Here is a 24,247-nt window from a genome sequence, read left to right on the forward strand (position 1 = left end):
AAGTCCTTCCAAGTACCTGTATCAGGATTTTATAGAAACAAGTTTTTTCTGCAGAGGCATAATTGTTTTCTTTCACTGATACTACATGAAAAACATGGTAAGGGTCATCGTTCTTGTGAAACCAGCACTCTGGGCAGTACATTCATGATGATGTCTTGCAAAGACCCATAAAACTGCTAAAGAGTAATATTAAAAACAGGTGTTTTCTTCAGCGTTTCCAAGACAGCAGCACCAGTGTCATTCGCAGGCGATGACTATTCAGGCATAATGTCCAGTGGTCTGAAAGCAATATTGTGTGTATACAGGAATCAAAAAACCTCTGCAACAGGGAAAATCGTCTAACTACTTTCAGCAGTTACATAAAAACACAAGACTGACGTAACACTGTTTCCAATACAAATCTGACAGTTGGCCTTTTTTTGTTTTTAATATTCTTCATGTGCCTATCGATTCCTATATTTTGGTGGAAAAAAACAGATTTTATATTATTTATTGCTTTTTGTGTTATTCAATAAATATAACCATATAGTTTAAATTTATTCACATCTAAAAAGTAAAACTACAATCCAAGCACATTCAACAGTTACTTAAAACAATACTCCTGAGGAGCAGACAACATTGGATAGAAGCTACTTTTGGTCTCTAAGAAGGCACTCACCAAGACGGAAGGGAACATTTCTTCTCCCGTAAAAGGTTTAACAAACTTTCTTCCATCACTTAAACACCAAAGGAATTACGTAAAACATGAAACTGTTTTCTAGATATTCTCAAATGATTTCAGTTTTTTCCTTCGCTTGATTTTTACAAAAGTTTAAGTCAAAACTCAATTGCTGATCTGATGCCAAGACTTTACAAATTTGTAGCTGGCTGAATCACAGTTCACTGCACGTTCCTCCGTTTTCCAAATTACAACTAAGCAGCCTAGATTCAACTTCCTCAGTGAGTGATTTCACCTTAAATTTACAAAAATGTGTGTAAATTTCAGTAATTTCATGCAAGTAAATCTGCATCTCATACCAAACATCAATGAAAATCAGTCAGTGCCACAAGTCTTCAGAGGGGTTTGGCAAATCAAACAAAAATACACATGTTCCTTGATGCAAAGGACATGCTAAGAGTAAAAAAACATCAGTCTTTTTATGCCATTAAAAAATTACAGATAACGGCCCTCTGTGGCGTGCTTTATATCCAACGTCCAGGGTTGCATTTTAAACTTACTCAAATTAAATATCTTTAAACAAACCATAGCAATACTTGTACAGAATGCCAAATTGAGAGAGGGAACTGCAAAGAGGCCAAAAACTACATTCACTAAGCAAGAAGCACTTTGTGCTGAAGAAGCAAATTACAAACAGTAAAATTTCAGAATGAACGGTTTCTGCCAGAAATGTACTGAATTCCACCGTGTTCAAGAAACTCCAGAGAAGAACCATTTCGTTGCCAGTGATTAAATCTGGATGTATTTTACACCATGTAATGCAGCAATAAAAAGTTGTGTAAAACGTGGAAAAAAGAAAAATGTGTTCTACATTCCAAATTTACACTGAGAGCACCTGCAGGACTCCATTCCAACACACAAGGCTTTAATTTTTTGAAACTGATGACCAGCTACAGATTAATGACAGCTGCAAATGACTTGGTCCCAGTCAAACCCAAGACAAATCCTGTTCAAAGGGTATATGTTATAAAAATATTGCTCTGAACGTTAATGCTGTTAATTTTTTTTCAAGTACTTGTGCAGGTATATATGCCTCTCCTACTCTGGAGGACCAGCTCTAATGCCAAGTAAACCTCTCTGTGATCCAAAGAGTGGGGCCTCAATCTATCCTCTTTTAAGGCTTTCTGGGAAACTGCATGTCACAACCACAACCTGTGGCTCAGTCACACAAGTCAAACCTCTTTCCTACAATTATACAATTAATTTTCACAAAGTTACTATTTCTTCTCCGATAGATAAAGTCCATATATGTTCATAACCTGTCCCCACACCCTATAGGTTGGCACCTTGGGCCAATGGTATTGAAGAACACAGTTAAAGTGCTCTTGACTGTTGCCTCTTGTTTTCTAACCGCTGTCTATTCACTGGCATCCTGCTTCATCACGATGACTGGCTGGGGGACTGAAGCAACACTGTCATCTTGCACCCTTGGCCGCTTGACCTCAGGCTCGCCCGGTACGGTGGCTCGCTCCTCAGTTTCATCACTTGGTTGTCTGTTCACTATGACTGGCAAAGACGTGGAGGCTTGGGCTGCCAGGATCTGAAGGGGATTGGTGATCGCTATAGAACAGGGGGGGGGGAAAAAAAAAAAAAAAAAAAAACTCCATATGAAAATATATCAGACAGCTAAAAACTTTCAAATTACTGATACAATTAGTGAAGGAATTGAGACTATTTGAAACTATTAGTACATTCTAATTTCAAATACATATATTTACATGATAATTACCTCATGAGTAAATTAAAGACATGTAAAATTAAAGTAGGCTTGATAAAATTCTTTAAAATTGCAACAGCAGTGAGGGGATTGCTGCAAATAGTTGGTGTGTGTTTGTGCTTGTACATAGTCCTGTGTATTCATTACTGTGATCTTTGCCGATTGGTGGGTCAATTGTTTATGTTTGGTTGCCCCTTGAAGGATTGCAGGATTCCATTTCGCTTAACAACTGACCACACATACAACGGTGGTCCCATAAGATTATAATGGAGCTGAAAAATTTTTCTCGACTAGCGACGTCATAACGTAACAAGTTACATGTCCATGGTGGTACTGCTGTAAACAAACCCACTGTGCCGCCAATTGTATAAAAGTAAAGCACATACAATTATGTACAATACATAATACTTGATGATAAACACGTATGTTACTGATTTATGTATTTACTGTTCATTATTTTACAGTGTACACTTTCAATGTATAAAAAGTTTACTGTTTACAGTATGCTGTGTTACGCCAGCAGCAGCGTAATAAATCTTGTGTTTACCGCGTCTCTTGATTGCATCAAGAACTATACCGTCTAGATTTGTGTAAGTACAATCCATGATGTTCATACAACGACGACATTGCCTAACAAAACAATTCTCAGAACGTATCCCCATCATTAAGCAACACATGTCTGTATTCAGACCTCACTTTTTCCCAACATTTTTTATATTGCAGCCTTAAGGGGGAAAAAAGTGTAGAAAAAAAATTAAGGGGTCTGAATACTTTGTGAATGCACTGTAGGATTTGAGAGGAAAAGAAGACTCAGAAAGCCTACTGACATGACAAAAGAAACTAGATAAACTGGCAGCCCCGAACTACAATCCTACAACAAATTCGCATTAATCAAATACTTATTTCTGGTATACAAGGTAAACAATTACAAAATTTAATAACCAAGGTAAACAAATTCAATGAATCAAAGTAAGCCATGGGCAGCAGGTAACAAAGTAGTTAGAGCTACTGCCTTTGGACCCACAGGTTCAAATCTCACCTTGAGCTGTAGTACCCACAAGCAAAGGTACTTACAATAATGTTACCCAGCTGTATAAATGGGTAAGTAATTGCAGGTAGCTTAACATTGTAAGTCACTTTGGAGAAAAGCATCAGTTAAATGAGTCAATGTAAATACAAGCTAAAGAAGTCCTTCAATTTGCATGTAGATGTACCATAGGAGTGAGCAGTCATGCTGTGCTTTCCATTCTGAGTGACTGCCCTGACTGGCAGCTGGTGCTGCCCCAAGGAGACAGGTACTGGTTGGACAATGCTGAAAGTCTGCTGGCTGCTGCTGCCTGTTGCCACATGGCTACCGACAGCCTGGATGACGCGGCTGCCCACGCAGAGCGTCGAGTGGCTCGCACCTGTTTTCTCGTTGCCAGCACCTGAGGCAAAACAGCCACGAAGAATGGTTGGTACCCGCCTGCCCCACACAGTTATACCTAGAAGCAAATAACTGAACAATCAAGCTAACTGAAATCAGTCAATGCAAGTTGTAAACAGGCACATTTTTGAACTTGTAAAGAAAAAAAACAGGGTCAACCAGTTACTTTTTCCAGCTGGGAGTATGATATATGGTATGTTCGGTACTGACAAGAATAAATACAGTAATTTGTGTGTTATTAGTTTAGGCACATTGTGTTTGTCTATTACAATGACTTAGCTGAAGACCGAAAATTTTTGTAGTAATTAATGCAAAAAAAAAAAAAAAAAAGTAATTCCGGGGGTTCACAAACTTTTTCTTCCAACTGTGCACACATATTTCTCTCCCATCATGCCCTTATTGCAGACACTGTACTGAATGTGCAGGAGCACACCGTGTAAAGACTGCCACTGTACCTCTGTGTTCTCCGGTGCTCTCTCCTGCCCCATGCTGGCCTCCAGGTGCTGTGGTGCTGGCCAAGACATAACCATTAGGTGAGCTGGAAGATGCATTCATTACCCGGACCATGGTAACAGCTGGCGCCTGTTTAACCACGTGGACTGCGTGGCCACTGGTTGACTGGGAGGTGATTATGGAGGTGGGCACATATGCCAAGGGCTTGGCTACCAAGGCGGTGGGCTGTGAAGGAACAGCCATGATGACTGGCTGCGCACTCACTGGTGAGCCTGGGGATTGACATGAGCACATTTACACGGTAGTAATTCCCTGGTCACCAGAGGCCTGTAGTACACATCAATTCATTTATTCATCCATTTGCGGAGGGGTGTAGCAAAAAATGCAGTGCATTCATTCATTCATTGAGGTGTAACACATCAAATTCATGCTTTCATCCATGTGCCCACTCATCAACCCATAGATGGGTGTAGAATACGTCAAATTGACCTTCTGTTCTCTCAAAATACTAAGTACACTTGCTAGACACTAGTTTCTTTCCCACAAGGCATATCCAGAGGAAACCACTCAGCAGGTGTTCACAACTCTTCTGCAGTGGCTCTCAGAGGTGCAGGATACTCGTGGCTGCTATCGTTCCGTTTGTCCTTTACAAGTATTGCTCAGGTGCACACAGACATGAAAAACCGCAAAAAAGAAAATAATACTGCCCTTCATCCGACATTATTTTACACTTTTCCAGACACGACAAGAGAACATTGCATCGTAGTGTCCTAATACTACCATCAGAGGCGCACACATCTATTAAAAAGAGGCCCAGGGTTCAGGTACTGCGAACCCTGGATGTGCTGCAGAAAGCAGCTCACCCGGTGCACTCTGAGAATAGCGGTACTCTGGCACTGAGGCCAACTTGGAGGCAAACTCATGTTCATGGGAATTCGGGGAGCCCTCCCGGGACAGGCACTCTGGGCTCCGCAAGCCAGGACTGGACGAGCGCACGCCTGAATGGGTGGGAGAGGCCGGGGCACTCCTGTGGGGAACAAACGTAAGCTGAGAACACTGCAGTGGGCATGCAGAACTCTTGCACTCAAAGCCAGTGTTACCACAACGGCTCAGCGGTAGCAATAAGTGACGCTCATAGTGCCTACTAATGTGTGCTACAAGCTGAGATACACTGTACAGACTGGGCCATGCAAATAAAGCAGCACTCACTTTGTCCTGCCCAGTCAAATGTCAGCAAGGAAAATATATAAAGAGACAGACAGAAAAATAGACCCTTGAGAGGATTAGAGGGGCTGAGATTCATGCAGCCTTGCCAGATCTTTGCCACCTGATGCAAATATCTGCCCTGTTCTGGGGGTTCGGGTGCACGCTCCTACCTGGAGGAGAGGGGCCCAAAAGGGGTGCGAAAACAGGATACGCCCCTCTGGCGGCGCTTACGGAACGACTGTTCCACCAGCTTGGCCTCCGAGGAGGGATCGATCCTCCAGAAGGAACCCTTTCCCGGCTCCTCCTGAGAGCGGGGCACTTTGATGAAGTAGCGGTTCAGTGACAGGTTATGGCGGATGGAGTTCTGCCACACAGGAGTGGGGGTTAGGGCAGAAGAATGACAGAACAGAGATTTATGAAAACAAAGGGTTACAGGTCACATAAGGACAACATCCACCAAGTTTACACTAGTCCTCTTTTTAAAAGGGCATCAAAATGATTAATTTCTGAGAAATGTACAAGCGTACAGTGGAAACGTGCACTGCAGTGAATTTCTCAGTCAGTGTTTGTAACCCAGAGTTTATTATTATTAATAAGAATAATAGTAATAATAATAATAATAATGAATTTAGTTTATGATTTTCTTCAAAGCAACTAACACTTGTACACGTGAACAGGGGCGGCACAGTGGCACAGCGACTAGCGCTGCTGTCTCACAGCACCTGGGTGGTGTGAGAGAACGTGGGTTTGATCCCTGCTCAGTCTGTGTGGAGTTTGCATGTTCTCCCCATGTCTGTGTGGGTGTGCTCTGTGTTCCTCCCACAGTCAAAAGACATGCTGTTCAGGTTCCCCCATAGTGTGTGAGTGACACAGAGAGACTGTGTTTCACTGATATATGGATGAGTGACCCATTGTAACGTATCTAGTAAGTCACCTAGGTGAATAGGGTGTGTGGGCTAGTAGCACTACATGGTGTCCATTGTAAGTCGCTTTGTAGAAAAGCATCTGCTAAGTGAATAAATGTAATGTAATGAATGTCACAGCAGGACGGACTCACCTGCCAGCCCTTGTCAGCAGTCTTGTAGTATGGGTAATGCTTTGTGATGTGGGCGTAGATGCCGCTTAGCGTGAGCTGCCGGTCTGCAGCCGAGGAGATGGCCTGGACGATTAGCTGTGCATATGAGTAGGGTGGCTTCGACTCATCCTGCAACACAAATGCAGTCACATTGGAGTGCTGCCCAGGCAGGCACATGTATGTATGTCACCATTATTTGCATTACTGCTTGTGTGTCTAATCCAGTTGTTTATTATGGTGACTCTTCTCTATATTGTTTTCTCCTTCACTGTCTGAAATAAATGTAAATAGTTTACACTTAGCTGACACTTTTCTCCACAGCAATTTACACTGTTAAGCTACTTACAATCACTTACCCTAATACAGCTGGGTAATTTTACTAGAGCAATTTAGGGTAAGTACATTGCTCAAGGGTACCACAGCTAGAGATGGGAATTGAACCTACAACCTTTGAGTCCCAAAGGCAGCAGCTCTAACCACTATGCTACTAGCTGTAGACTCGATACACAGCTTGCTCTTGTAATGGACAGTGATTTATACTGTAGTATGAGAAAAACTGACTGTTCTCAAGAACCACACGTCTGCATCCAAAATCTCTCCTTCTGCTGGCGCAATGCACTGTTGTACCCTGATCGCTCTGGAGAAAAGCTAAATCAGTAAATGTCAGCATGAATGTCAGTGAAACTAGCAGGAGTTCCTTTGCAAAACTTGGAAAACACAGTACTGCAAACCCTTTAGGATATGTATCTCATACTCCTTGAAGGAGAGTCTGTGGAATAGCGGTGATACAGTGGCAAGTATGAGCAGGAGAGGAGGCGCCACCGGGGACCTTGGGGCTGTCGTCTCCACATACATCAGTGGGCTGCTCAGACACTGCCTTGGCTGCGAATTCTGCTGCCATCTGCAAGTCGGAGGTGACGTTGTGCCCAGCCCTGTAGCCCGAGGACCCTGCTCCACGTGGACTTGCTGGGCAGGAGTTGGGGACACTGGAATAAAATGAAGAGACTTTATTTGGCTGCCAAGAGCAATGCAATGACAAAGGGTGAAAAACTGTGTGGCACAAAAACAAACTAGATCTAATACTAATACACTGATTAACCAACAGATCCTCTAATCTTATCTTCTAAACACTTTTCCTGGCTTACTTCATGATCAAAGTTTCTTTTTTTTTTTTTTCCGTTTCTAATACAGACACCCATCTACTTATGTAAACCTGGATTTATGTAAAAAAATTCACGGTAAACACATTTACGAATAGCACTTACGCAAAACATCTGAAATATGTTAAGCGCAAGTTGGCGTAGCCAGACATGACAGAAAGCTGTATCTTCCCAGTTCCCGCATTTAGAGCTATGAATGCATCTCCTCTCGTTAGTGTAGTGCTTTTTTCACAGATATATAATATATATATATTTTTTTTACCCATTTCATTATTCACAATGCCTGGTGTGGTGTGAAAATATGTTCAAGTAGTCAATATATTCAAGTGATTAATATGTTCAGAAAATGTATGTTGTGCCTAGGCTTCATGCTCTGTTTAATGCAATGGAAAATGCTGGTAGGGAAACAAGACGCAAAGAAATTTGTTGATCTTTAGGATGCATCCTGACACTTCTGAAATGCGGACAAAATGTTTGGAGTAGATCACTTTTGAATTGGACACAAGGAAAGTTTCAAAAGTGTTGCCACACCTTATGATGACCTATGTATAAGCTTGCAAATAAAAGGAAGCAACGCGAAACGATGAGAGAGACATTCAGCTGTCTGGTGCTCTTCCATCGACCAATGTAATCGTGAAAAGTCTCTACGTGTCTCAGTATTTTGTACAGATCTCCTGCTGCTGATTGGTCCCGGGGAGGGAAAAAACTTTTTTCCACACTGGTGGTAAATGTACACTTTAAGGATTCACTTACTGCTGAATCTCTGTCCACGTTTAATTGATGGTGACATTGTAGTGGAGAAAGGAGGAAAAGAGCAGCACAAAAATAGGGCAAAAACAGAAAGTGATTCTCTGGTGCTTTATGAGCCCGTCTGAAGGTGACACTAAAGGTCCAAGAATTCGTTAAAAATTATTTAATTTCCAGTTTGAATAACAAGTGATATACTTCAATAATTTGTTACCAATATGAAATATTTGTGTTACTGTCATACATACAAAACACCTTTTCTTTTGATATTTTACTTAATTTTAGACTGGATCTCTTTCATCTTGGAACCTAGTGATTTTACCCATAAAAAATAATGGTAATTCAAGTGTTTCACAATGTATATTTCCATATTGGGGTAATCTGATGGAATGAAATCCATAAAATCATGCTGAAGTTGTCATCTAAATTGCTCATTAGGTGAGGGATGACTGTAAACTGAAGAACTTTTTTAAAAGAGTGCTGTAAGGCACACTCTCATAGCAATCAGATTTAATGTGGAGTATAATTTCTAATGACAGGCATGTGGTTCAGTGAGGCCATGACTTTACATGGTGCGTATGTATGAGAGGAGAGGTCTGGCTATCTATACATGAGCATACACATGCTGAGACTGCACTTATGTAACAACCATACCACACCTTTACAGATATCCCTCTGTAAAACAATGCCACTACGTTACCATTTGCCTTCCAAGACTGGGTGAAAACAAAAAAGTGCTTTAAAAGGATCAAAAGGGTACATTTCTTGGATCATTTTTGTAAGTCAGAAACTAGGAAATATCATGTCTTAACTCAATCATCAACCAAATAAGATTTATAAAAAAAAAAAAAAAAGCAGTACTAAACAGGAGACATTATACACCACTAAGTATGTATAAAGCAGTCAGTAGTGTAGCAGTTATTGCTGTCACCCTGTAAACAAAGTCCCTACTCTCACTTCTGCCACAATACCCTTGAGCAAGGAATCTACCATGGACTGATACGGTAAGAATAACCTTCTGCATAAAGGGTAAAATCATTCTCAAGTTGCTCATCTAAAATTGTACATTTCCTTGTACAAAAGTTTCAAATCAAAAAATATACAGCCTCTCTTCTTACAACCAATGCGACTTAGACCAAAAAAATACAGTATAAATTAAAAAAAAATATATACGTAAACAGTAGGGGGTGCGGTGGTGCAGTGGGTTGGACCGGGTCCTCCTCTCTGGTGGGTCTGGGGTTCGAGTCCTGCTTGGGGTGCCTTGCGGCGGACTGGCGCCCCGTCCTGGGTGTGTCCCCTCCAGCCTTACGCCCTGAGTTGCCAGGTAGGCTCCGGTTCCCCACGACCCCGTATGGGACAAGCGGTTCAGAAAATGTGTGTGTGTATATATGTAAACATAAAAAGTATGTTTGGTCGTACATCCGCCAGTGCTAATGGCTGTGTGCGTACAATAGTGACCGCCAGATGATATCCTGGCATTTTGTCACAGCATTTCTCTCAGTTGCCATTCAGTAAGCACATTATTCAAGTAAATCTAACAAATTTTAGTGCTAGATTAAGCCATCATTGTATTAAACCCCAAAGAAGTTGACGAGCAAGAAGAAAAACCCATCCCCTGCTGATAGATCTGGCAAGAAGTCGAGGAAGACAGTTTCTTATATATTCAAATATAAAACATCAATTAATAAAGCTGGTTAATAAAAAATGAAATAATGATGATGGAAATTGAGTAGGATAAAAGAATGTTGTACAGGTATACGACTTCTACATGCAACGCTAACATATGTCAATTTACGCCCATTTCGAGATCCGACCAGTCGGTCAGAACGAAACTCGGACATATGTCAGGGAATGGCTATTTATAAAAACATACAACTACAAACTTCAGTTTAAAAAAATATGTATTATGAATATATATATAAAATTGCACTGGAAACGGAGAAAAAAATTTGCTCATTTCAACAAGTCCTTTTGTCAGTTTCTGTATTACTGTGACTACGTACTCCTTGCAAAGCAAACATAAGGTCCCACTCCCAAACAAACAAGGAAATACTGGACATCAGTGGTGTCAAAGTACATTTGCACAGGGTGAAGCTCAACAGTCTCGCTGAAGGAAAGCTGTGAGCACGCTGACACTAAAGCCCGGTTCTCATACACACGTTCACACTCACTGAAACCTGAAAAGCATTTCAGCTGCATGATAGTACCTCTAACATATAATCCTTTGGTTTGGAGTCCTCGCTCTATATATGTGCACATATTTGCATTTTCTCGGCGTACTATCAAATGGTTTTTGAAAGGTTTTTTGCAGAGTTTCTGTTTTGTACTTTTTTTACTCCATTCTTGTTCAGGGAGATTGACTGTTGGCCCAACATGTCAGCTTAGGGCTGGGGGGAAAAAAAACTTCAGAATGAGACCAAGAATAAAATGTCCCATTATTTTACTGTAAATGACAGTCCCATAACTAATTACAGTTTGTTATAGTGACCACCGATAAGAATTTGTATGTTGGCAGCTGCATGTATGGAATTTGAGCCCTGTAGCTTGCCCTCAATTGCTATTTGACCTCTTGAACATAAAACAAAAAAGGAAATATGCACATGCGAAGCCCACTGTGCTCTTTGGCCAGGGTTTATGAATTGAGACGGGTGCGAATGAAGAAGACGGCAGTGAAGAGGAACAAGAAACAGCTGCAGCTGAAAACCACAAGGGTTTCTCTTCAGCCAATCAGCACTCAACAAGTTGACCACATGCCATATATGGCACACATACAGTACAATACATGTGTCGACTCGCGTTCCCATGTGATGCAGCAGTGTGGAGCAGCCACTGAGGGCAGCATTTCCTACAAAGTGAGTATGAGGTTCCAAAAGAGACAAACACTGAGGTGGACAAATGGGAGGAACAAACAAGGAAAGAATACATTAGGCTGGGGGAAAGTTTCAGTTTAAAACAAAACAGCTATGACATTTTCTTTAAGAACAGTAATAAACTAATCACGTTAAAGTTGTCGAATTTCAATAATTTTGACCTGATTTTGTACAGAGGTGGCGCACGCGTCCTTTGCTGTACCTCAAAGACATTGTTTATGTTGTATAGACATCACTTAACAACGATGTATGTCTTGGATTAGTCTGTTCCAGCTCTGTTGTTTTTAATTTTTTCCCTGGTTGGAAACAGTTTTATCACTCTCACCAACTACAAACTGTGTACACTGTAAATCACCCAGACGCAAACAAACAACCACAGCACATAAAGAAGTTGTATGGTGCGTGTGGTTAACACTGTCATCACATTTCATCTTAAATATCTGCTCTTCACTTAGTCATACAAAGAGACCAGATATGCTTCAACCACAGCAGGCAGTTCCTCTTCAAACAAGCCATTGTTTACATATAGTAGCTAACCCACTGAGAGGTGGTGTGGGCTCCTGCCTGTGTATACCGAGCTGATGCGGGGTGCCAAGGGCAGACTGTTGTCACAGCACTGTTGCTCTGTCTTCCCTGAAGTCCAGCCATTTAAGAGAAGATCCTGTTTGCCAAGCTTCCCTTCACACACACACATTTTCTGAACCGCTTATCCCATACGGGGTCGCGGGGAGCCGGAGCCTACCCGGCAACACAGGGCGTAAGGCTGGAGGGGGAGGGGACGCACCCAGGACGGGACGCCAATCCGTCGCAAGGCACCCCAAGCGGGACTCGAACCCTAGACCCACTGGAGAGCAGGACCTGGTCCAACCCACTGCGCCACCGCGCCCCCCTAGCTTCCCTTCATTGTGTTAAAATATAGCATGAGTGACCATTTAGCAGAAAGCTATGTTGATTCACAGTTCAAAAGACCACCATCAATGCAGAAGTTACAGAGGAGGAGAACAAAAGTATTTTACAATTAACTGGTAATATCTTTGTATTTCTCAGCCAATTAAATGGAGAAAGGAAAGACACTACTCAGAGCACTATCAGGAGGTTGTTACTTGGCAAATAAACATGGGCTACAGCTGAGCAATGTCACACTGGATTGTCAAACAATGTGAAAACAGTATTTGCCAACTTGTACCAAAATAAATGCAAACTAAATTATGTGATTTAGAACTACATAAGGCTTGTCGAAAAGACTCCCTCTTCTAATTTTATGTCAAACTGTGGAAATTAGTCTTTGCAGCTGGCCTGTAGACAAATGAGACTGGTGTTTGGGGGGTGTTTTGGAGAGGACTGTTTTTGGGAGTGTGTTTACACTTATACTGTTCCCTGTTGAAGAGGTCAGAGCACAATTTTGAGTTCTTATGTGGCTTGTTACAAAAGAAATTAAAACTTTCTTTTGGGAAAAACCTGCTGTCCTGTGCCTTAATCCCACCCTGTGGCCGCTGCTGCCCTTCAATCGGCCAGGATATATGACACTCTACAGCTGTTCACTAAGAATGAACATTTTTATCATGTAACTGTCTTTTCAAACAACTTGATATTTCACACAGATTGAACAATTTGCTTCACTCAGAACTTTAAAGGGAGGTGGATACCATGGGAAATTATTTTTTGTAATACATTCTCATAACATTTACTTAATTCAGTAGCTAATTTACTGGGGTAAATGATACCAACATGGTTTCAAACATATACATGTTTTTGCAATCATAAACTACTCAGCACATCAGTTGCAGGGTCAGGTAAAGTTAAACGCAAAGCTGAGAATGGCCTGACAGTGTTGCTTCTATACACATCTCCATCCAGCTGACAAGACAATGCTTCAATCCATTGGCCAAGACAAAAGCCCACTCAGATGCACATGCTTTCAAAGCAACGATGTGACAGGGCACACAGGGCTTTTCCAGCTTGTCATACACCACTGGGGGGTCACACCTGATGGTTCCCGTTGGGGATGGCAGGGGGCTTATCATGGTCCTGAAGTCAACATCGGGGATGTTGATTTTCAGCGGTGAGATGTGAGTGTACAGCAGCCTTGCTGGAGATGGCTGTGTCTCTTCCCTCATCGTCTCTTGATGGTAAAGGGCAGTGAACTGAATCTTGATGACCGTGCTGGGAAACCGTAACGTGCACCTGGTAAACAGGAGAAGGGGGAAATAAGTCAGACAGAACAACAAGTAAGTGCTCTCCAGACTGAGGAGACTTGTTGGATGAGCACACATTTTAATTTGCATGTTCACAACTTTCAAGACCCTTCATGTCACAAATAATAAAAGAAATATAAACTACATCAGTGTTAAATTGCCACAGCAGCCTGTAATCCACACATTATAGAGCTGGGAAATGCTATATTGGATCATCATAAATTCTCACATTAGACAAATGAATGGACAAACATCCAAGTCACACATTTTCAAAGATACATTTTCCAGATTATTTGTAATAGCATTTTTTACATGTCTACTAGCATTTCTGTATCCAGCCATTAATTGAATTAAATTAGGGAGGGGGGGGGGGGGGGGGGGGAGTGTGGGACCACCTGCATTCAACCCACCTCAGGTTCACAACTGAGGTGTGGGGTTAGAGTAACAAAATGATTAATGGCATATCCATATTCATGGGATAAATCAGTCAACAGTCAGCATCACACACACACACACACACACACACACACACACACACATTTTCTGAACTGCTTGTCCCATACGGGGTCGCGGGGAACTGGAGCCTACCCGGCAACACAGGGCGTAAGGTCAGAGGGGGAGGAGAACCACCCAGGACGGGACGCCAGTCCGTCGCTAGGCACCCCAAGCGGGATTCGAACCCCAGACCCACTGGAGAGCAGGACCCGATCCAACCCACTGCGCCACCGCACCCCCCTACCAGTCAGCATTAAATGAGTTTAATCATTTTGTTAGTCATTTTAAAATTATAATTTCAATGTAGCTTGAAGTTAAAATGTCAAGTATGTTTTATACACTTTAGCTTTATCTGACACTTCTACAGAACCTTATCTTTAAATAAGTCAAGGGACATCTGTATGACCTTTAACCTTTTCCATGTGTAACCTTTTGCTGACAAATGCCTCACGTGCTTTTTGGGATGAATCAGTAAACTGCTGGGATTGATCAGGAGGCTGTGGAAATGTCATTTTAAATTGACTAATGTCGGTCAAAGTTACTAAAAGAATAATGAAAATTCTTAAGAGCTCTCTTATAATGTATTATAGCTTTACCTTTATGAACCAAGGGACACCTGTACCACTAAGCTTTTGCTGATTGTTTTTAAATCCTAATTTGCAATTTGAGAGACATCCAGTCTCAGCTGTGTCTCTAAAATGAAAAACCAATGTATAACAATGTAACTTCTGTGTACATTGCATATATACTGTACATTGTAATTATACACAGTATGCAGAAGTGTACTGTAATGTAACAATGTAATTTCTTTACAGTCACCATAATGGATTAATGCTACCAACTTTCTGCAAAGGTCACATTTTCTGTTGAATAAAATATATTCAATAAAATAGGTCAGATTTATATAAAAACAATCAGAAGATTTCATTACTGAAGATGTAATGCTTACTGTAAAACATGATCAACTATTAAGTTACAGGTTGTATGAAAAATAAAGGCTAATTTTCTCATGCTTCTGAACCAAGATTCTTTTCCACGGTTAAATAGGAGGCCAACAAGGGTCGTGAAATTCTACTGAGCAGAACCTCCCCTTTCCCCTTTTTCAAAATGTCTTCAGTGGAATGATGAATAACCCTGGTGCACAGGAGGAAATGCTTAGAGAACCACAGCAACAGAGGGTGCATTTACAGGAATGTCATGCTGCTCACTCCACTGGGGGCTCAGCTGCACTGACATCTGCAATACAGCAGGTGGTGGGGTGGTTAAGCACCTGCTCTTGTACTGGAGCAGTAACAACACCTAGTTTTATAAATGAGCTACAGGTAAAACGTGTATGTGCAAATTGTTCCAATATACATTCCTCAAAAAAATTAAAGGAACACTTTTTAATCAGAGTATAGCATCAAGTCAATTAAACTCCTGGGATATTGATCTGGTCAGTTAAGTAGCAGAGGGGGTTGTTAATCAGTTTCAGCTGCTTTGGTGTTAATGAAATTAACAACAGGTGCACTAGAGGGGCAACAATGAGACGACCCCCAAAACAGGAATGGTTTTACAGGTGGAGGCCACTGACATTTTTTCCCCTCCTCATCTTTTCTGACTGTTTTTCACTAGTTTTGCATTTGGCTAGGGTCAGTGTCACTACTGGTAGCATGAGGTGATACCTGGACCCTACAGAGGTTGCACAGGCAGTCCAACTCCTCCAGGATGGCACATCAATATGTGCCATTGCCAAAAGGTTTGCTGTGTCTCCCAGCACAGTCTCAAGAGCATGGAGGAGATTCCAGGAGACAGGCAGTTACTCTAGGAGAGCTGGACAGGGCCGTAGAAGGTCCTTAACCCATCAGCAGGGCCGGTATCTGCTCCTTTGTGCAAGGAACAGGATGAGCACTGCCAGAGCCCTACAAAATGACCTCCAGCAGGCCACTGGTGTGAATGTCTCTGACCAAACAATCAGAAACAGACCTCATGAGGGTGGCCTGAGGGCCCAACGTCCTCTAGTGGGCCCTGTGCTCACTGCCCGGCACCGTGGAGCTCAATTGGCATTTGCCATAGAACACCAGAATTGGCAGGTCCGCCACTGGCGCCCTGTGCTTTTCACAAATGAGAGCAGGTTCACCCTGAGCACGTGACAGACGTGAAAGGGTCTAGAGAAGCCGTGGAGAACGTTATGCTGCCTGTAACATCATTCAGCATGACCGGTTTGGTGGTGGGTCAGTGATGGTCCGGGGAGGCATATCCATGGAGGGACACACACACCTCTACAGGCTAGACAATGGCACCCTGACTGCCATTAGGTATCGGGATGAAATCCTTGGACCCATTGTCAGACCCTACGCTGGTGCAGTGGGTCCTGGGTTCCTCCTGGTGCACGACAATGCCCGGCCTCATGTGACGAGAGTATGCAGGCAGCTCCTGGAGGATGAAGGAATTGATACCATTGAATGGCCCACACGGTCGCCTGACCTAAATCCAATAGAACACCTCTGGGACATTATGTTTCAGTCCATCCGACGCCACCAGGTTGCACCTCAGACTGTCCAGGAGCTGAGTGATGCCCTGGTCCAGATCTGGGAGGGAATACCCCAGGACACCATCCGTCGTCTCATTAGGAGCATGCCCCGACGTTGTCAGGCATGCATACAAGCACGTGGGGGCCATACAAACTACTGAGTACCATTTTGAGTTGCTGCAATGAAATTTCAGCAAAATGGACTAGCCTGCTGCATATTTTTTCCACTTTCATTTTCGGGGTGTCCTTGAATTCAGCCGTCTGTAGGTTGATAATTTTCATTTCCATCAAACGATGTGCATCCTTTCGTTCCTAACACATTACCCAGTCCATATCAGTATAGATATCCAGCATGATTTTTTTCCCCATTGAGATCTGATGTGTTTTCAAAGTGTCCCTTTAATTTTTTTGAGCAGTGTATAATAAAGTATAGAATGAACACAGAAAATAATAAATAAATAAATAAAAAAACTGGCAGACACATAAGTATCATGGAGTAGTTATCAGAAACATTATAGTTACTAAGTTACACACTTTTCTCCAAAGTGAAACTGCAATTCTGGGTATGAAAAGTACAATTTACTGCAGACAAAAAATGTTTTGTACAATAAAAATAAAAAAATAAATGTTAACACTTTTCTACATCTCCAGTGCAGTGTACACAAAGATGCCCAGATTACTGCAGATAGACTTGTAAAAATGCCCGAAATGTAAGTTGTATAAGTCACATTTCAGACAAAAGGGGATCTTTTTACATTGGAAGATATTGGTTGTGGTCCAATTACACCACTGATATATTTAGCTGTTCCCATGGAATCATCTCTATAGCAACTGGTCACACAGTGCTAACACAAATAATGAGTGAGCTGGAGAGAAGCCTCAACAAAGGAACAACTTAACATCTAACCAATTCTTTAGAAAAAGCAATACAGCTGAGTGACAAATAACACTACAAGTTGCCTGTTGCCATTCCTCCAACACATTCATTGTCGCCAGAGTTACTCTGAGACTACTGCAACAAGATTCGCCAGTACACCTTGCCCAATTATGAATTGCCAGTGCAGGAACCCAATTATTCACCTGCAAAACAAATTGTGCATTTGTAATAAACAGCGCTTTGTTTCAGTAATTGGGCTAGTAGAGCAAAATGACAACAGGCCAAAGTCAACATTGCATCAACATTCCCTCTGGACGTGGACTCTCATACTAGAAGAGAAGCCTGAGCACAATGACAAACAGGAAGCTTTTGTTCAACCCTGGCTGTCTCAATAACTTGAAAGCTTTGAGAGGCCAGGTACCTCAGATAGGTTCATACAAGAGTGGTAAAAGGTCTGCCCACAAGAACACAGATGCTGTACTAAATGAGCACCACCATAACAAGAACCACATTTTCGGAACCGCTTGTCCCATACGGGGTCGCGGGGAACCGGAGCCTACCCGGCAACACAGGGCGTAAGGCCGGAGGGGGAGGGGACACACCCAGGACGGGACGCCAGTCCGTCACAAGGCACCCCAAGCGGGACTCGAACCCCAGACCCACTGGAGAGCAGGACCTGGTCCAACCCACTGCGCCCCCCCATAACAAGACATCTTCATTTATTTCATTAATACAAGCTAAGCCAATGTTGTACAAGCAGAGGAGGAACCGATGGTATGGGCAATGCGGTTTGTTCTGTAAGGCAAAACATTGCTTGTTTTATGTAAAGCCAGATTAAGGAAACATGCGAGTGCTTTGAATATATTCCTTTCAGCTATCACAGCCTTGCAATCTAATGTATAGAGCCTTGCAAAAGTATCCAAACTCTTTGAAGTTAAACATTACAGTTAATTTTCTTCAAAATGTCTTCAAACAACTTTTGGCTCTGAGTATTTAGTCTTAGAAGAGTTCATGATAAAAGTAGTGATTGGGCAAATGTTGTTGTACAGGATAAAATGCAATACAGGCAATGTTGATAACTTTGAGGGGTTTGAATACTTTTGCAAGGCACTCTATGTACTTTGGGGGGCGCAGTGGGTTTGACTGGGTCCTGCTGTCTGGTGGGTCTGGGGTTCGAGTCCAGCTTGGGGTGTCTTGTTGGTGTCCTGTCCTAGGTGTGTCCCCTCCCCCTCCAGCCTTACGCCGTGTTGCTGGGTTAGACTCCGGCTCACCGCGACCCCGCTTGGGACAAGCGGTTTCAGACTGTGTGTGTGTACTTTGTAATAAAAACCCTATTGGAATTATTATAGCGAGATATGTACATATCTGCGTTAAGTCTATTAGACCACACTGTGGCTTTAAACATTGCAAATCGCCTGTCATTCAAGATACCTGAGGCATCATCAGGAGTGTCAGAAAAAAGGAATCCATGTGCAGACTTTTTTTAATAGGAATGAACTAAAAAATGCGGAGGGTGGGGGTGGCTTTCCCTGACATTGGACCTGTTTCAGAGTGTTCCCTCCCTACCAACTAGTCCTTCCATAATCCGCTTTGCGCTGGTTAATCCTGATGCTGTTTCAGTAATGGGAGCCATGGAAGTAAACCACAGTTTCTCCTTCAAAGATCTTCACCACTGCCTCTCTAGTCATCATTAATAAAAATGGACCTCATGCTGTCAAACTGGAGTCTTGTCACATTTCTTTAAAACGGCAGACTTTTTTCAATCTCCTCAGATTCACTGAGCAGGTATTTTGAAAGCACCCCAACATCATTAGCAGAACAAATCAAGGGCCATTAGCCCAAAGAAGGATTTCAGCTTATTTTCAGATTCTCGAAAGACCGCTTAATTGTGGTAACAGGGATGTCCTGGGGCTAGCTGCTGGCTCAGACACTCCTGATGCCCTCCATCAGCTAAATCTCAAAGACCAGACAGTACGGATACAATATGCATTAACGTTTCCAAGCATATAGTTCTTCCATGGTGGGGAGGGTGTTGTGTTACATCCAATCTTCTTCACTGTGCCACCCCACAGGTCACAGCACTCAAACAACTTGATTTTTTTTTTTTATTTATATACATACTTATGTTGATGTTGACTCTCATTACTGTACAGTACTTGTCTTTGCATCCAATCTCTGCATGTACATATTATCGCACTTAAAAACTGCCTAAAAGTATGCTTTACAAAAGAAAGGTTAAGAACACAAAGGCAAACAAAACCACCAAATATATTAAACACTGAACTGAAAGGGATAGCTACCCTGCTGTTTTTTGATGCTTGCAATCTTATTGATTTGTTTTTAAAATGTGTTCACCTGCTTTTCCATTTTAATTCAAACACTGTTTTCATTCTTATATTCACCTGAATAGCTAGGCCTGTGAAGGTGCCTCCAGACATCATGTTTAAAAAATAAAGATTTAGCAATAAAATAAAAAAAGCTGGTAAAATCAAGGCACAATACCTCCATAATTACCATACTATATGCATGCAAAAGATATTTAGGCTGCATGCAAATGTTATAACAGTTTAGGTCGGTTTACGCTAGAGGTTCTTAACCTTTTCAAGGACAAGGGCCTCCGTATGATGAATGCTAAGGTTCCCCTCCTGGAAAAAAAGTCTAAAAATAAATTCTGAAAAAAATACCACACTCAATGTTTGCACCAAAACTTAATGACATAGAACTGTCAAAGAGTTATACCAAAGTACTGCTATTTTAATTTTCACTTAAACACTTATTTGAAGCTATCTTTCATAGCCCTCATCAAGCCCATCCACTGACCCCAGGTTAATCACCACTGCTTTAGAGAAAATTCTCAGCATAATGGCAATATAATTAATGGCTTTCATAGTGAAATCACAGGCTGACAATATGAACTTTCTTGAAAGGAAGACGATGTCATAATATCCCCACTTCATATACTACAGACTCTAGCTGTATTTTAATTATACTGCCTGACATAACTGGAATGTAACTTCCTTTCAAAGCATCCTACAAAAAAGTACTGTACTAGCATAAACTGCTTTTGCACAAGAACTTTGCTATAATGGGAGAATAAAAATATTTGAAAAAACTGAAGCACTGACCATAAGATACTTGTTAATTCAGCAGAGGCTTCGACACTTGATCAGCAAGAATAATACATTCTACTGCATCAAAATGCTTCTTGGAGGCTATGTGTATTTGATGCTATATTCATACATGTTGCTGAGTACAAAAGTTATGATAATGGTTCAGGTGTAGAATACTGATAAACTTCTCTTTTAAGTGACACTTCTGAATTTTTACGTTTCACTAGGTGTGAAACACACCCATTTTAAAGCAATTTCAGCATTTCATATACTGAAAAGCTCTGAAATTGAAGAGCATTTCAGAGATAAATATGATTTTTAGCAGCTCATGATTTACCTCCATGTGACAGTAATAGAAATTTGCACTAGTTGATGCGGAGCTGCTCACCGGGATATGCCATGCGCTTTAACAGTATTTTCATGTGAAAAGCAGTTTGTTGTAGTTCACAATTAGACAGAGAAAGAATTACAAAAGTTCCAACAGCAGGGATATTTCCCAGATGCTCGGAACACACTTTCAGTTCAGAGAACTTGGACCAAATTTAACACCCAGGAAATGCACGAAGGCCACGGACACTGGATGACACGCGTGCCCTGCACAGCTGCACAAAGCACTGAAAATTACCAGGATTTTGCCCAGGCTGTACTTTTCAGGCAAAACATTTATGATGGTATGATTTTGAAAATTATCAGCTGACAAAATTAACAAACAATGAACCTCATTTAGATGAGGGTAAAATCCTGCCCCTCAGGACATGGTATCCAGGTAACCCTCGTATTCGTCTAATGGGAAAAAATTATTCAGTTATAAGTGCTACTATAAGTACTACTGACTATGAATTTAATTGTAACCCGTACTAAGTTATACTATCATTTTCTGTTCAATTCAACTGCACACAGTCAGCTCGAGTAGCGGGCATTCAAGGGATTTTTTTTCCCCCTCTTTAAATCAATTTGTCGTCTGCAATGTCAATCAATGCGTTGATCTGGAGCACACACTCCATGGCACCGTATTGTTATTTACACTCAATCCCAGGCGCGCTCACACGAGTGTCCGCCTGCGATCTGCTCGTCATTCGACGCGTCGAGTCCGTCAGGCGGCTCATGTCTTCAGTTAGCGTCTCTGGAGCAGTTCAGTTCGGACACATTTTCTCCGCGTCACGCGAACTTTTTAGCTGAGCCATTTGAAACGAGCCCGAAGTTGAAACGAGTGTTTCGCCTTTCGTTTTTTTTTTTTTTTTTTCCTGCAAGTTACTAGCAGTCTGATTGGCGGGCTTGTCCTGCCGCGTCCGCGTTCCTGCACTGGATTGGACGGCAAGTTCCCCTCAGTACTCTTACAAGTCACTACTGTAATGGAGCGAGTACTGCGTTCGACTCGGAGGGAGAGCGATGAACACGAAATAGCGTTACCCTCTGTTCTAACCGCGCCGCGCTCCACTACTTACTCTGCGGGCAGCTGCAGCGGAGCGGCGCCCCTCCGCTGGAACACGCCGTCCACGAACACTCCATTCTTGCCCAGGCAGCGCAGGTAGAAGAAGGGCTCCTCGAAGGTGATCTGCAGGTGCTGCCGCGAGATGAAGCTCGAGTGGCCCATGTTGACGTCCACGGAGCCGTGCGAGGAGTTGCGGCCCACGGTGACCACCTTTTGGCGCATGACGAACTCGAAGTCCCTAGCCTGCAGGCGCGCGAGGGCCCGCGCCGGACACGAGAGCTGCGCGCCCGAAGGGGCGGCGCGCGTGGGGCTGGACGGCGCCGACGTGAGCGTGAGCCGCGCGCGAGCTCCCGTGTCCTCCCCCTGATCGGCCATCTTTTCTTTCTCGGAAAACACGCCGGGAATAGCGCCGCTTGTGCCAGGAGCAGCTCTGTGTTGCTGTTGGACGGCAGGCGCGACATGGGGCGGGGGGGTGCGAACACACGGCGTGGAGCGCGCGGAACGGACAGTCAGCGGCCCCCACCTAGTTCGTCAGTTCGCCGCGACGCATCCTCCCACTTCAACTTTTACCTCATTTTTTATTATTATTATTTTTATTATCACTAAATTCGCGTCGCGCCTCAGATTCTGAGTCCTTAGGAGACAATTAAAGCGCTGTCACTAGCCACAGCATGTGCGAGTCACCTCGTTCATCTGCGCTTATCGACAGTCCGCGTCTCCCTTTCAGACGCCCCCTCCCAGTTCTGTGCCGTGAATGACCGCGCCACCGACGAGTGAACGCCCTCGAGGCTGCTGGAACGGGGCGGCAAGTGCGTTGCGCGTGCCAGCGGGGTCGTGATATCTGGGAGCAGTGTCCTTCACTCGAGTCTCTCGCGCAGAAGCGCGCCAGTCCTTTTGAAATGTGTACGATGGGTCACGGTGACATTTCTCACACGTCGCCGCGTTACGGTCCTTCACGAAGGAGCTTCGCGAGTGACGTGAGCGCGGGAGCAGCCAGTCCGCGGCGCACCGTATATAAACACGAAAGTTAAGGCGACCTGAAAAATACGGGCGGTGGAATCCCTAGAGCGCCTCGTGAGGTACTGACGCAGTGAGGGGCCGTTAGATGTCGCTGTTTGTAAGCGCATGTGGCGACAGGTCACTTAAGTTGTCCCTTATTGAGAGACATTTCCAGTGAGCACTGGTGTAGTGTCATCAGCGCGCACCTTTTCTTCGGGTCACTTACACTAGTGCTACACATACTAGACACAATGACACGCTTATCTACACACCAGTGAATCTCTCTCTCTCTCTCTCTCTCTCTCTCTCACGCGCACCCACAATGGACGGACAACTCAGTTGAAAGCATGTCTTTGGACTTTGAGAAGAGACACGGGTAAAACATGCAAACGCTACACAGGAGTTGGGATGGAACCCACGTCCTTTCGTACCTGTGTGAGATAACAGCAAAATGACGGCAAACAGCAAAGCCACGTCTGTGTGGTCAAGTATTAAATTACTAATGAAATTAATAAGTATTTGTAATCGTAATGGTCAAACAAGTAATTGTTTGATAATTAAACTGTCATTGAATTAATTATAAACTTATCTGGCATGTTTTTTATAGGCAACCTGTACCATTACCACTGGATACAGCAGAGTATTGATAGTGTCTCATTCAGAGTAATAAGTTATTTTAAGAGTCTCTTGATAGTGGTACTACAGTAGGATGGGTACTGAACCCAGCTGCCCTCATACTGGAAGAAAACTTCAGCAAACAATAAACCATCAGCCCACTAGGTTGAGGCATAAAGTATATTATATTGCAGTTGTATTATATCATTATAGTGTCGGTGTGTTAACGCTGCCTAGGTGAAGTGGATTTTTTAGCTCTTTGTACTGCTACAGACACATTCTTGGTAGTTAGATTGAGAATTGCAGTATCCCTGAAAAAGCCAAGATTTAAGTTTTCAAATACTTATGGTATCAGACGTGTGTCAGTGTGGGAAGTAGCCATCTTTCGTGACCTGACCTCAAGCTTTGTTGCTTTCTGTTTCCACCCAATGTGGCGATGCTCTCGGAAGCCATAAAAACAACAAATACCAATCCTGAAAGTCTGCAGGTTATATGTATCACATACACAGTTCTTAGTCTTAGATCCTCCTGTGCTGTTGGGCACATCGGTCGATGAGGTCTCTCCACCGCTACTGGTCCTCTGCCAGCGCTTCAGCTTCGTTCCAGGATACGCCAGCGAACTTAAGATCATTGATGAAGG

The 24,247-nt window shown here is 42.9% G+C and overlaps 1 protein-coding gene across 1 annotated transcript; it reads right to left on the bottom strand.

Moving 5' to 3' along the window:
* Nucleotides 1-414: 414 nt before the first annotated feature.
* foxk1 (forkhead box K1) lies at nt 415-23,453 on the bottom strand. Its single transcript, XM_029250304.1, has 9 exons — nt 22,007-23,453; nt 13,359-13,556; nt 7,425-7,581; nt 6,578-6,724; nt 5,691-5,884; nt 5,178-5,341; nt 4,317-4,586; nt 3,650-3,862; nt 415-2,278 (listed from the first exon to the last, which is right to left on the bottom strand). The coding sequence occupies exons 1-9, from the start codon at nt 22,366-22,368 to the stop codon at nt 2,076-2,078; spliced, it is 1,908 nt and encodes a 635-aa protein (XP_029106137.1). The 5' UTR covers nt 22,369-23,453; the 3' UTR covers nt 415-2,075.
* Nucleotides 23,454-24,247: the final 794 nt, after the last annotated feature.

The sequence above is a fragment of the Scleropages formosus genome, chromosome 3, assembly GCF_900964775.1.
Source record: "Scleropages formosus chromosome 3, fSclFor1.1, whole genome shotgun sequence".
Lineage (NCBI taxonomy): Eukaryota > Metazoa > Chordata > Actinopteri > Osteoglossiformes > Osteoglossidae > Scleropages > Scleropages formosus.

Coding starts and splice junctions, on each gene's coding strand:
- foxk1 (XM_029250304.1), bottom strand. CDS start 22,368: ATGGCCGATCAGGGGGAGGACACGGGAGCTCGCGCGCGGCTCACGCTC. Junction 4,587..5,177: donor CTATTCTCAGAGTGCACCGG/GTGAGCTGCTTT, acceptor GTCAATCCCCAG/GCTCACCAGTGAGTGCGCAG. Junction 3,863..4,316: donor GAGCACCGGAGAACACAGAG/GTACAGTGGCAG, acceptor GTTTTGCCTCAG/GTGCTGGCAACGAGAAAACA.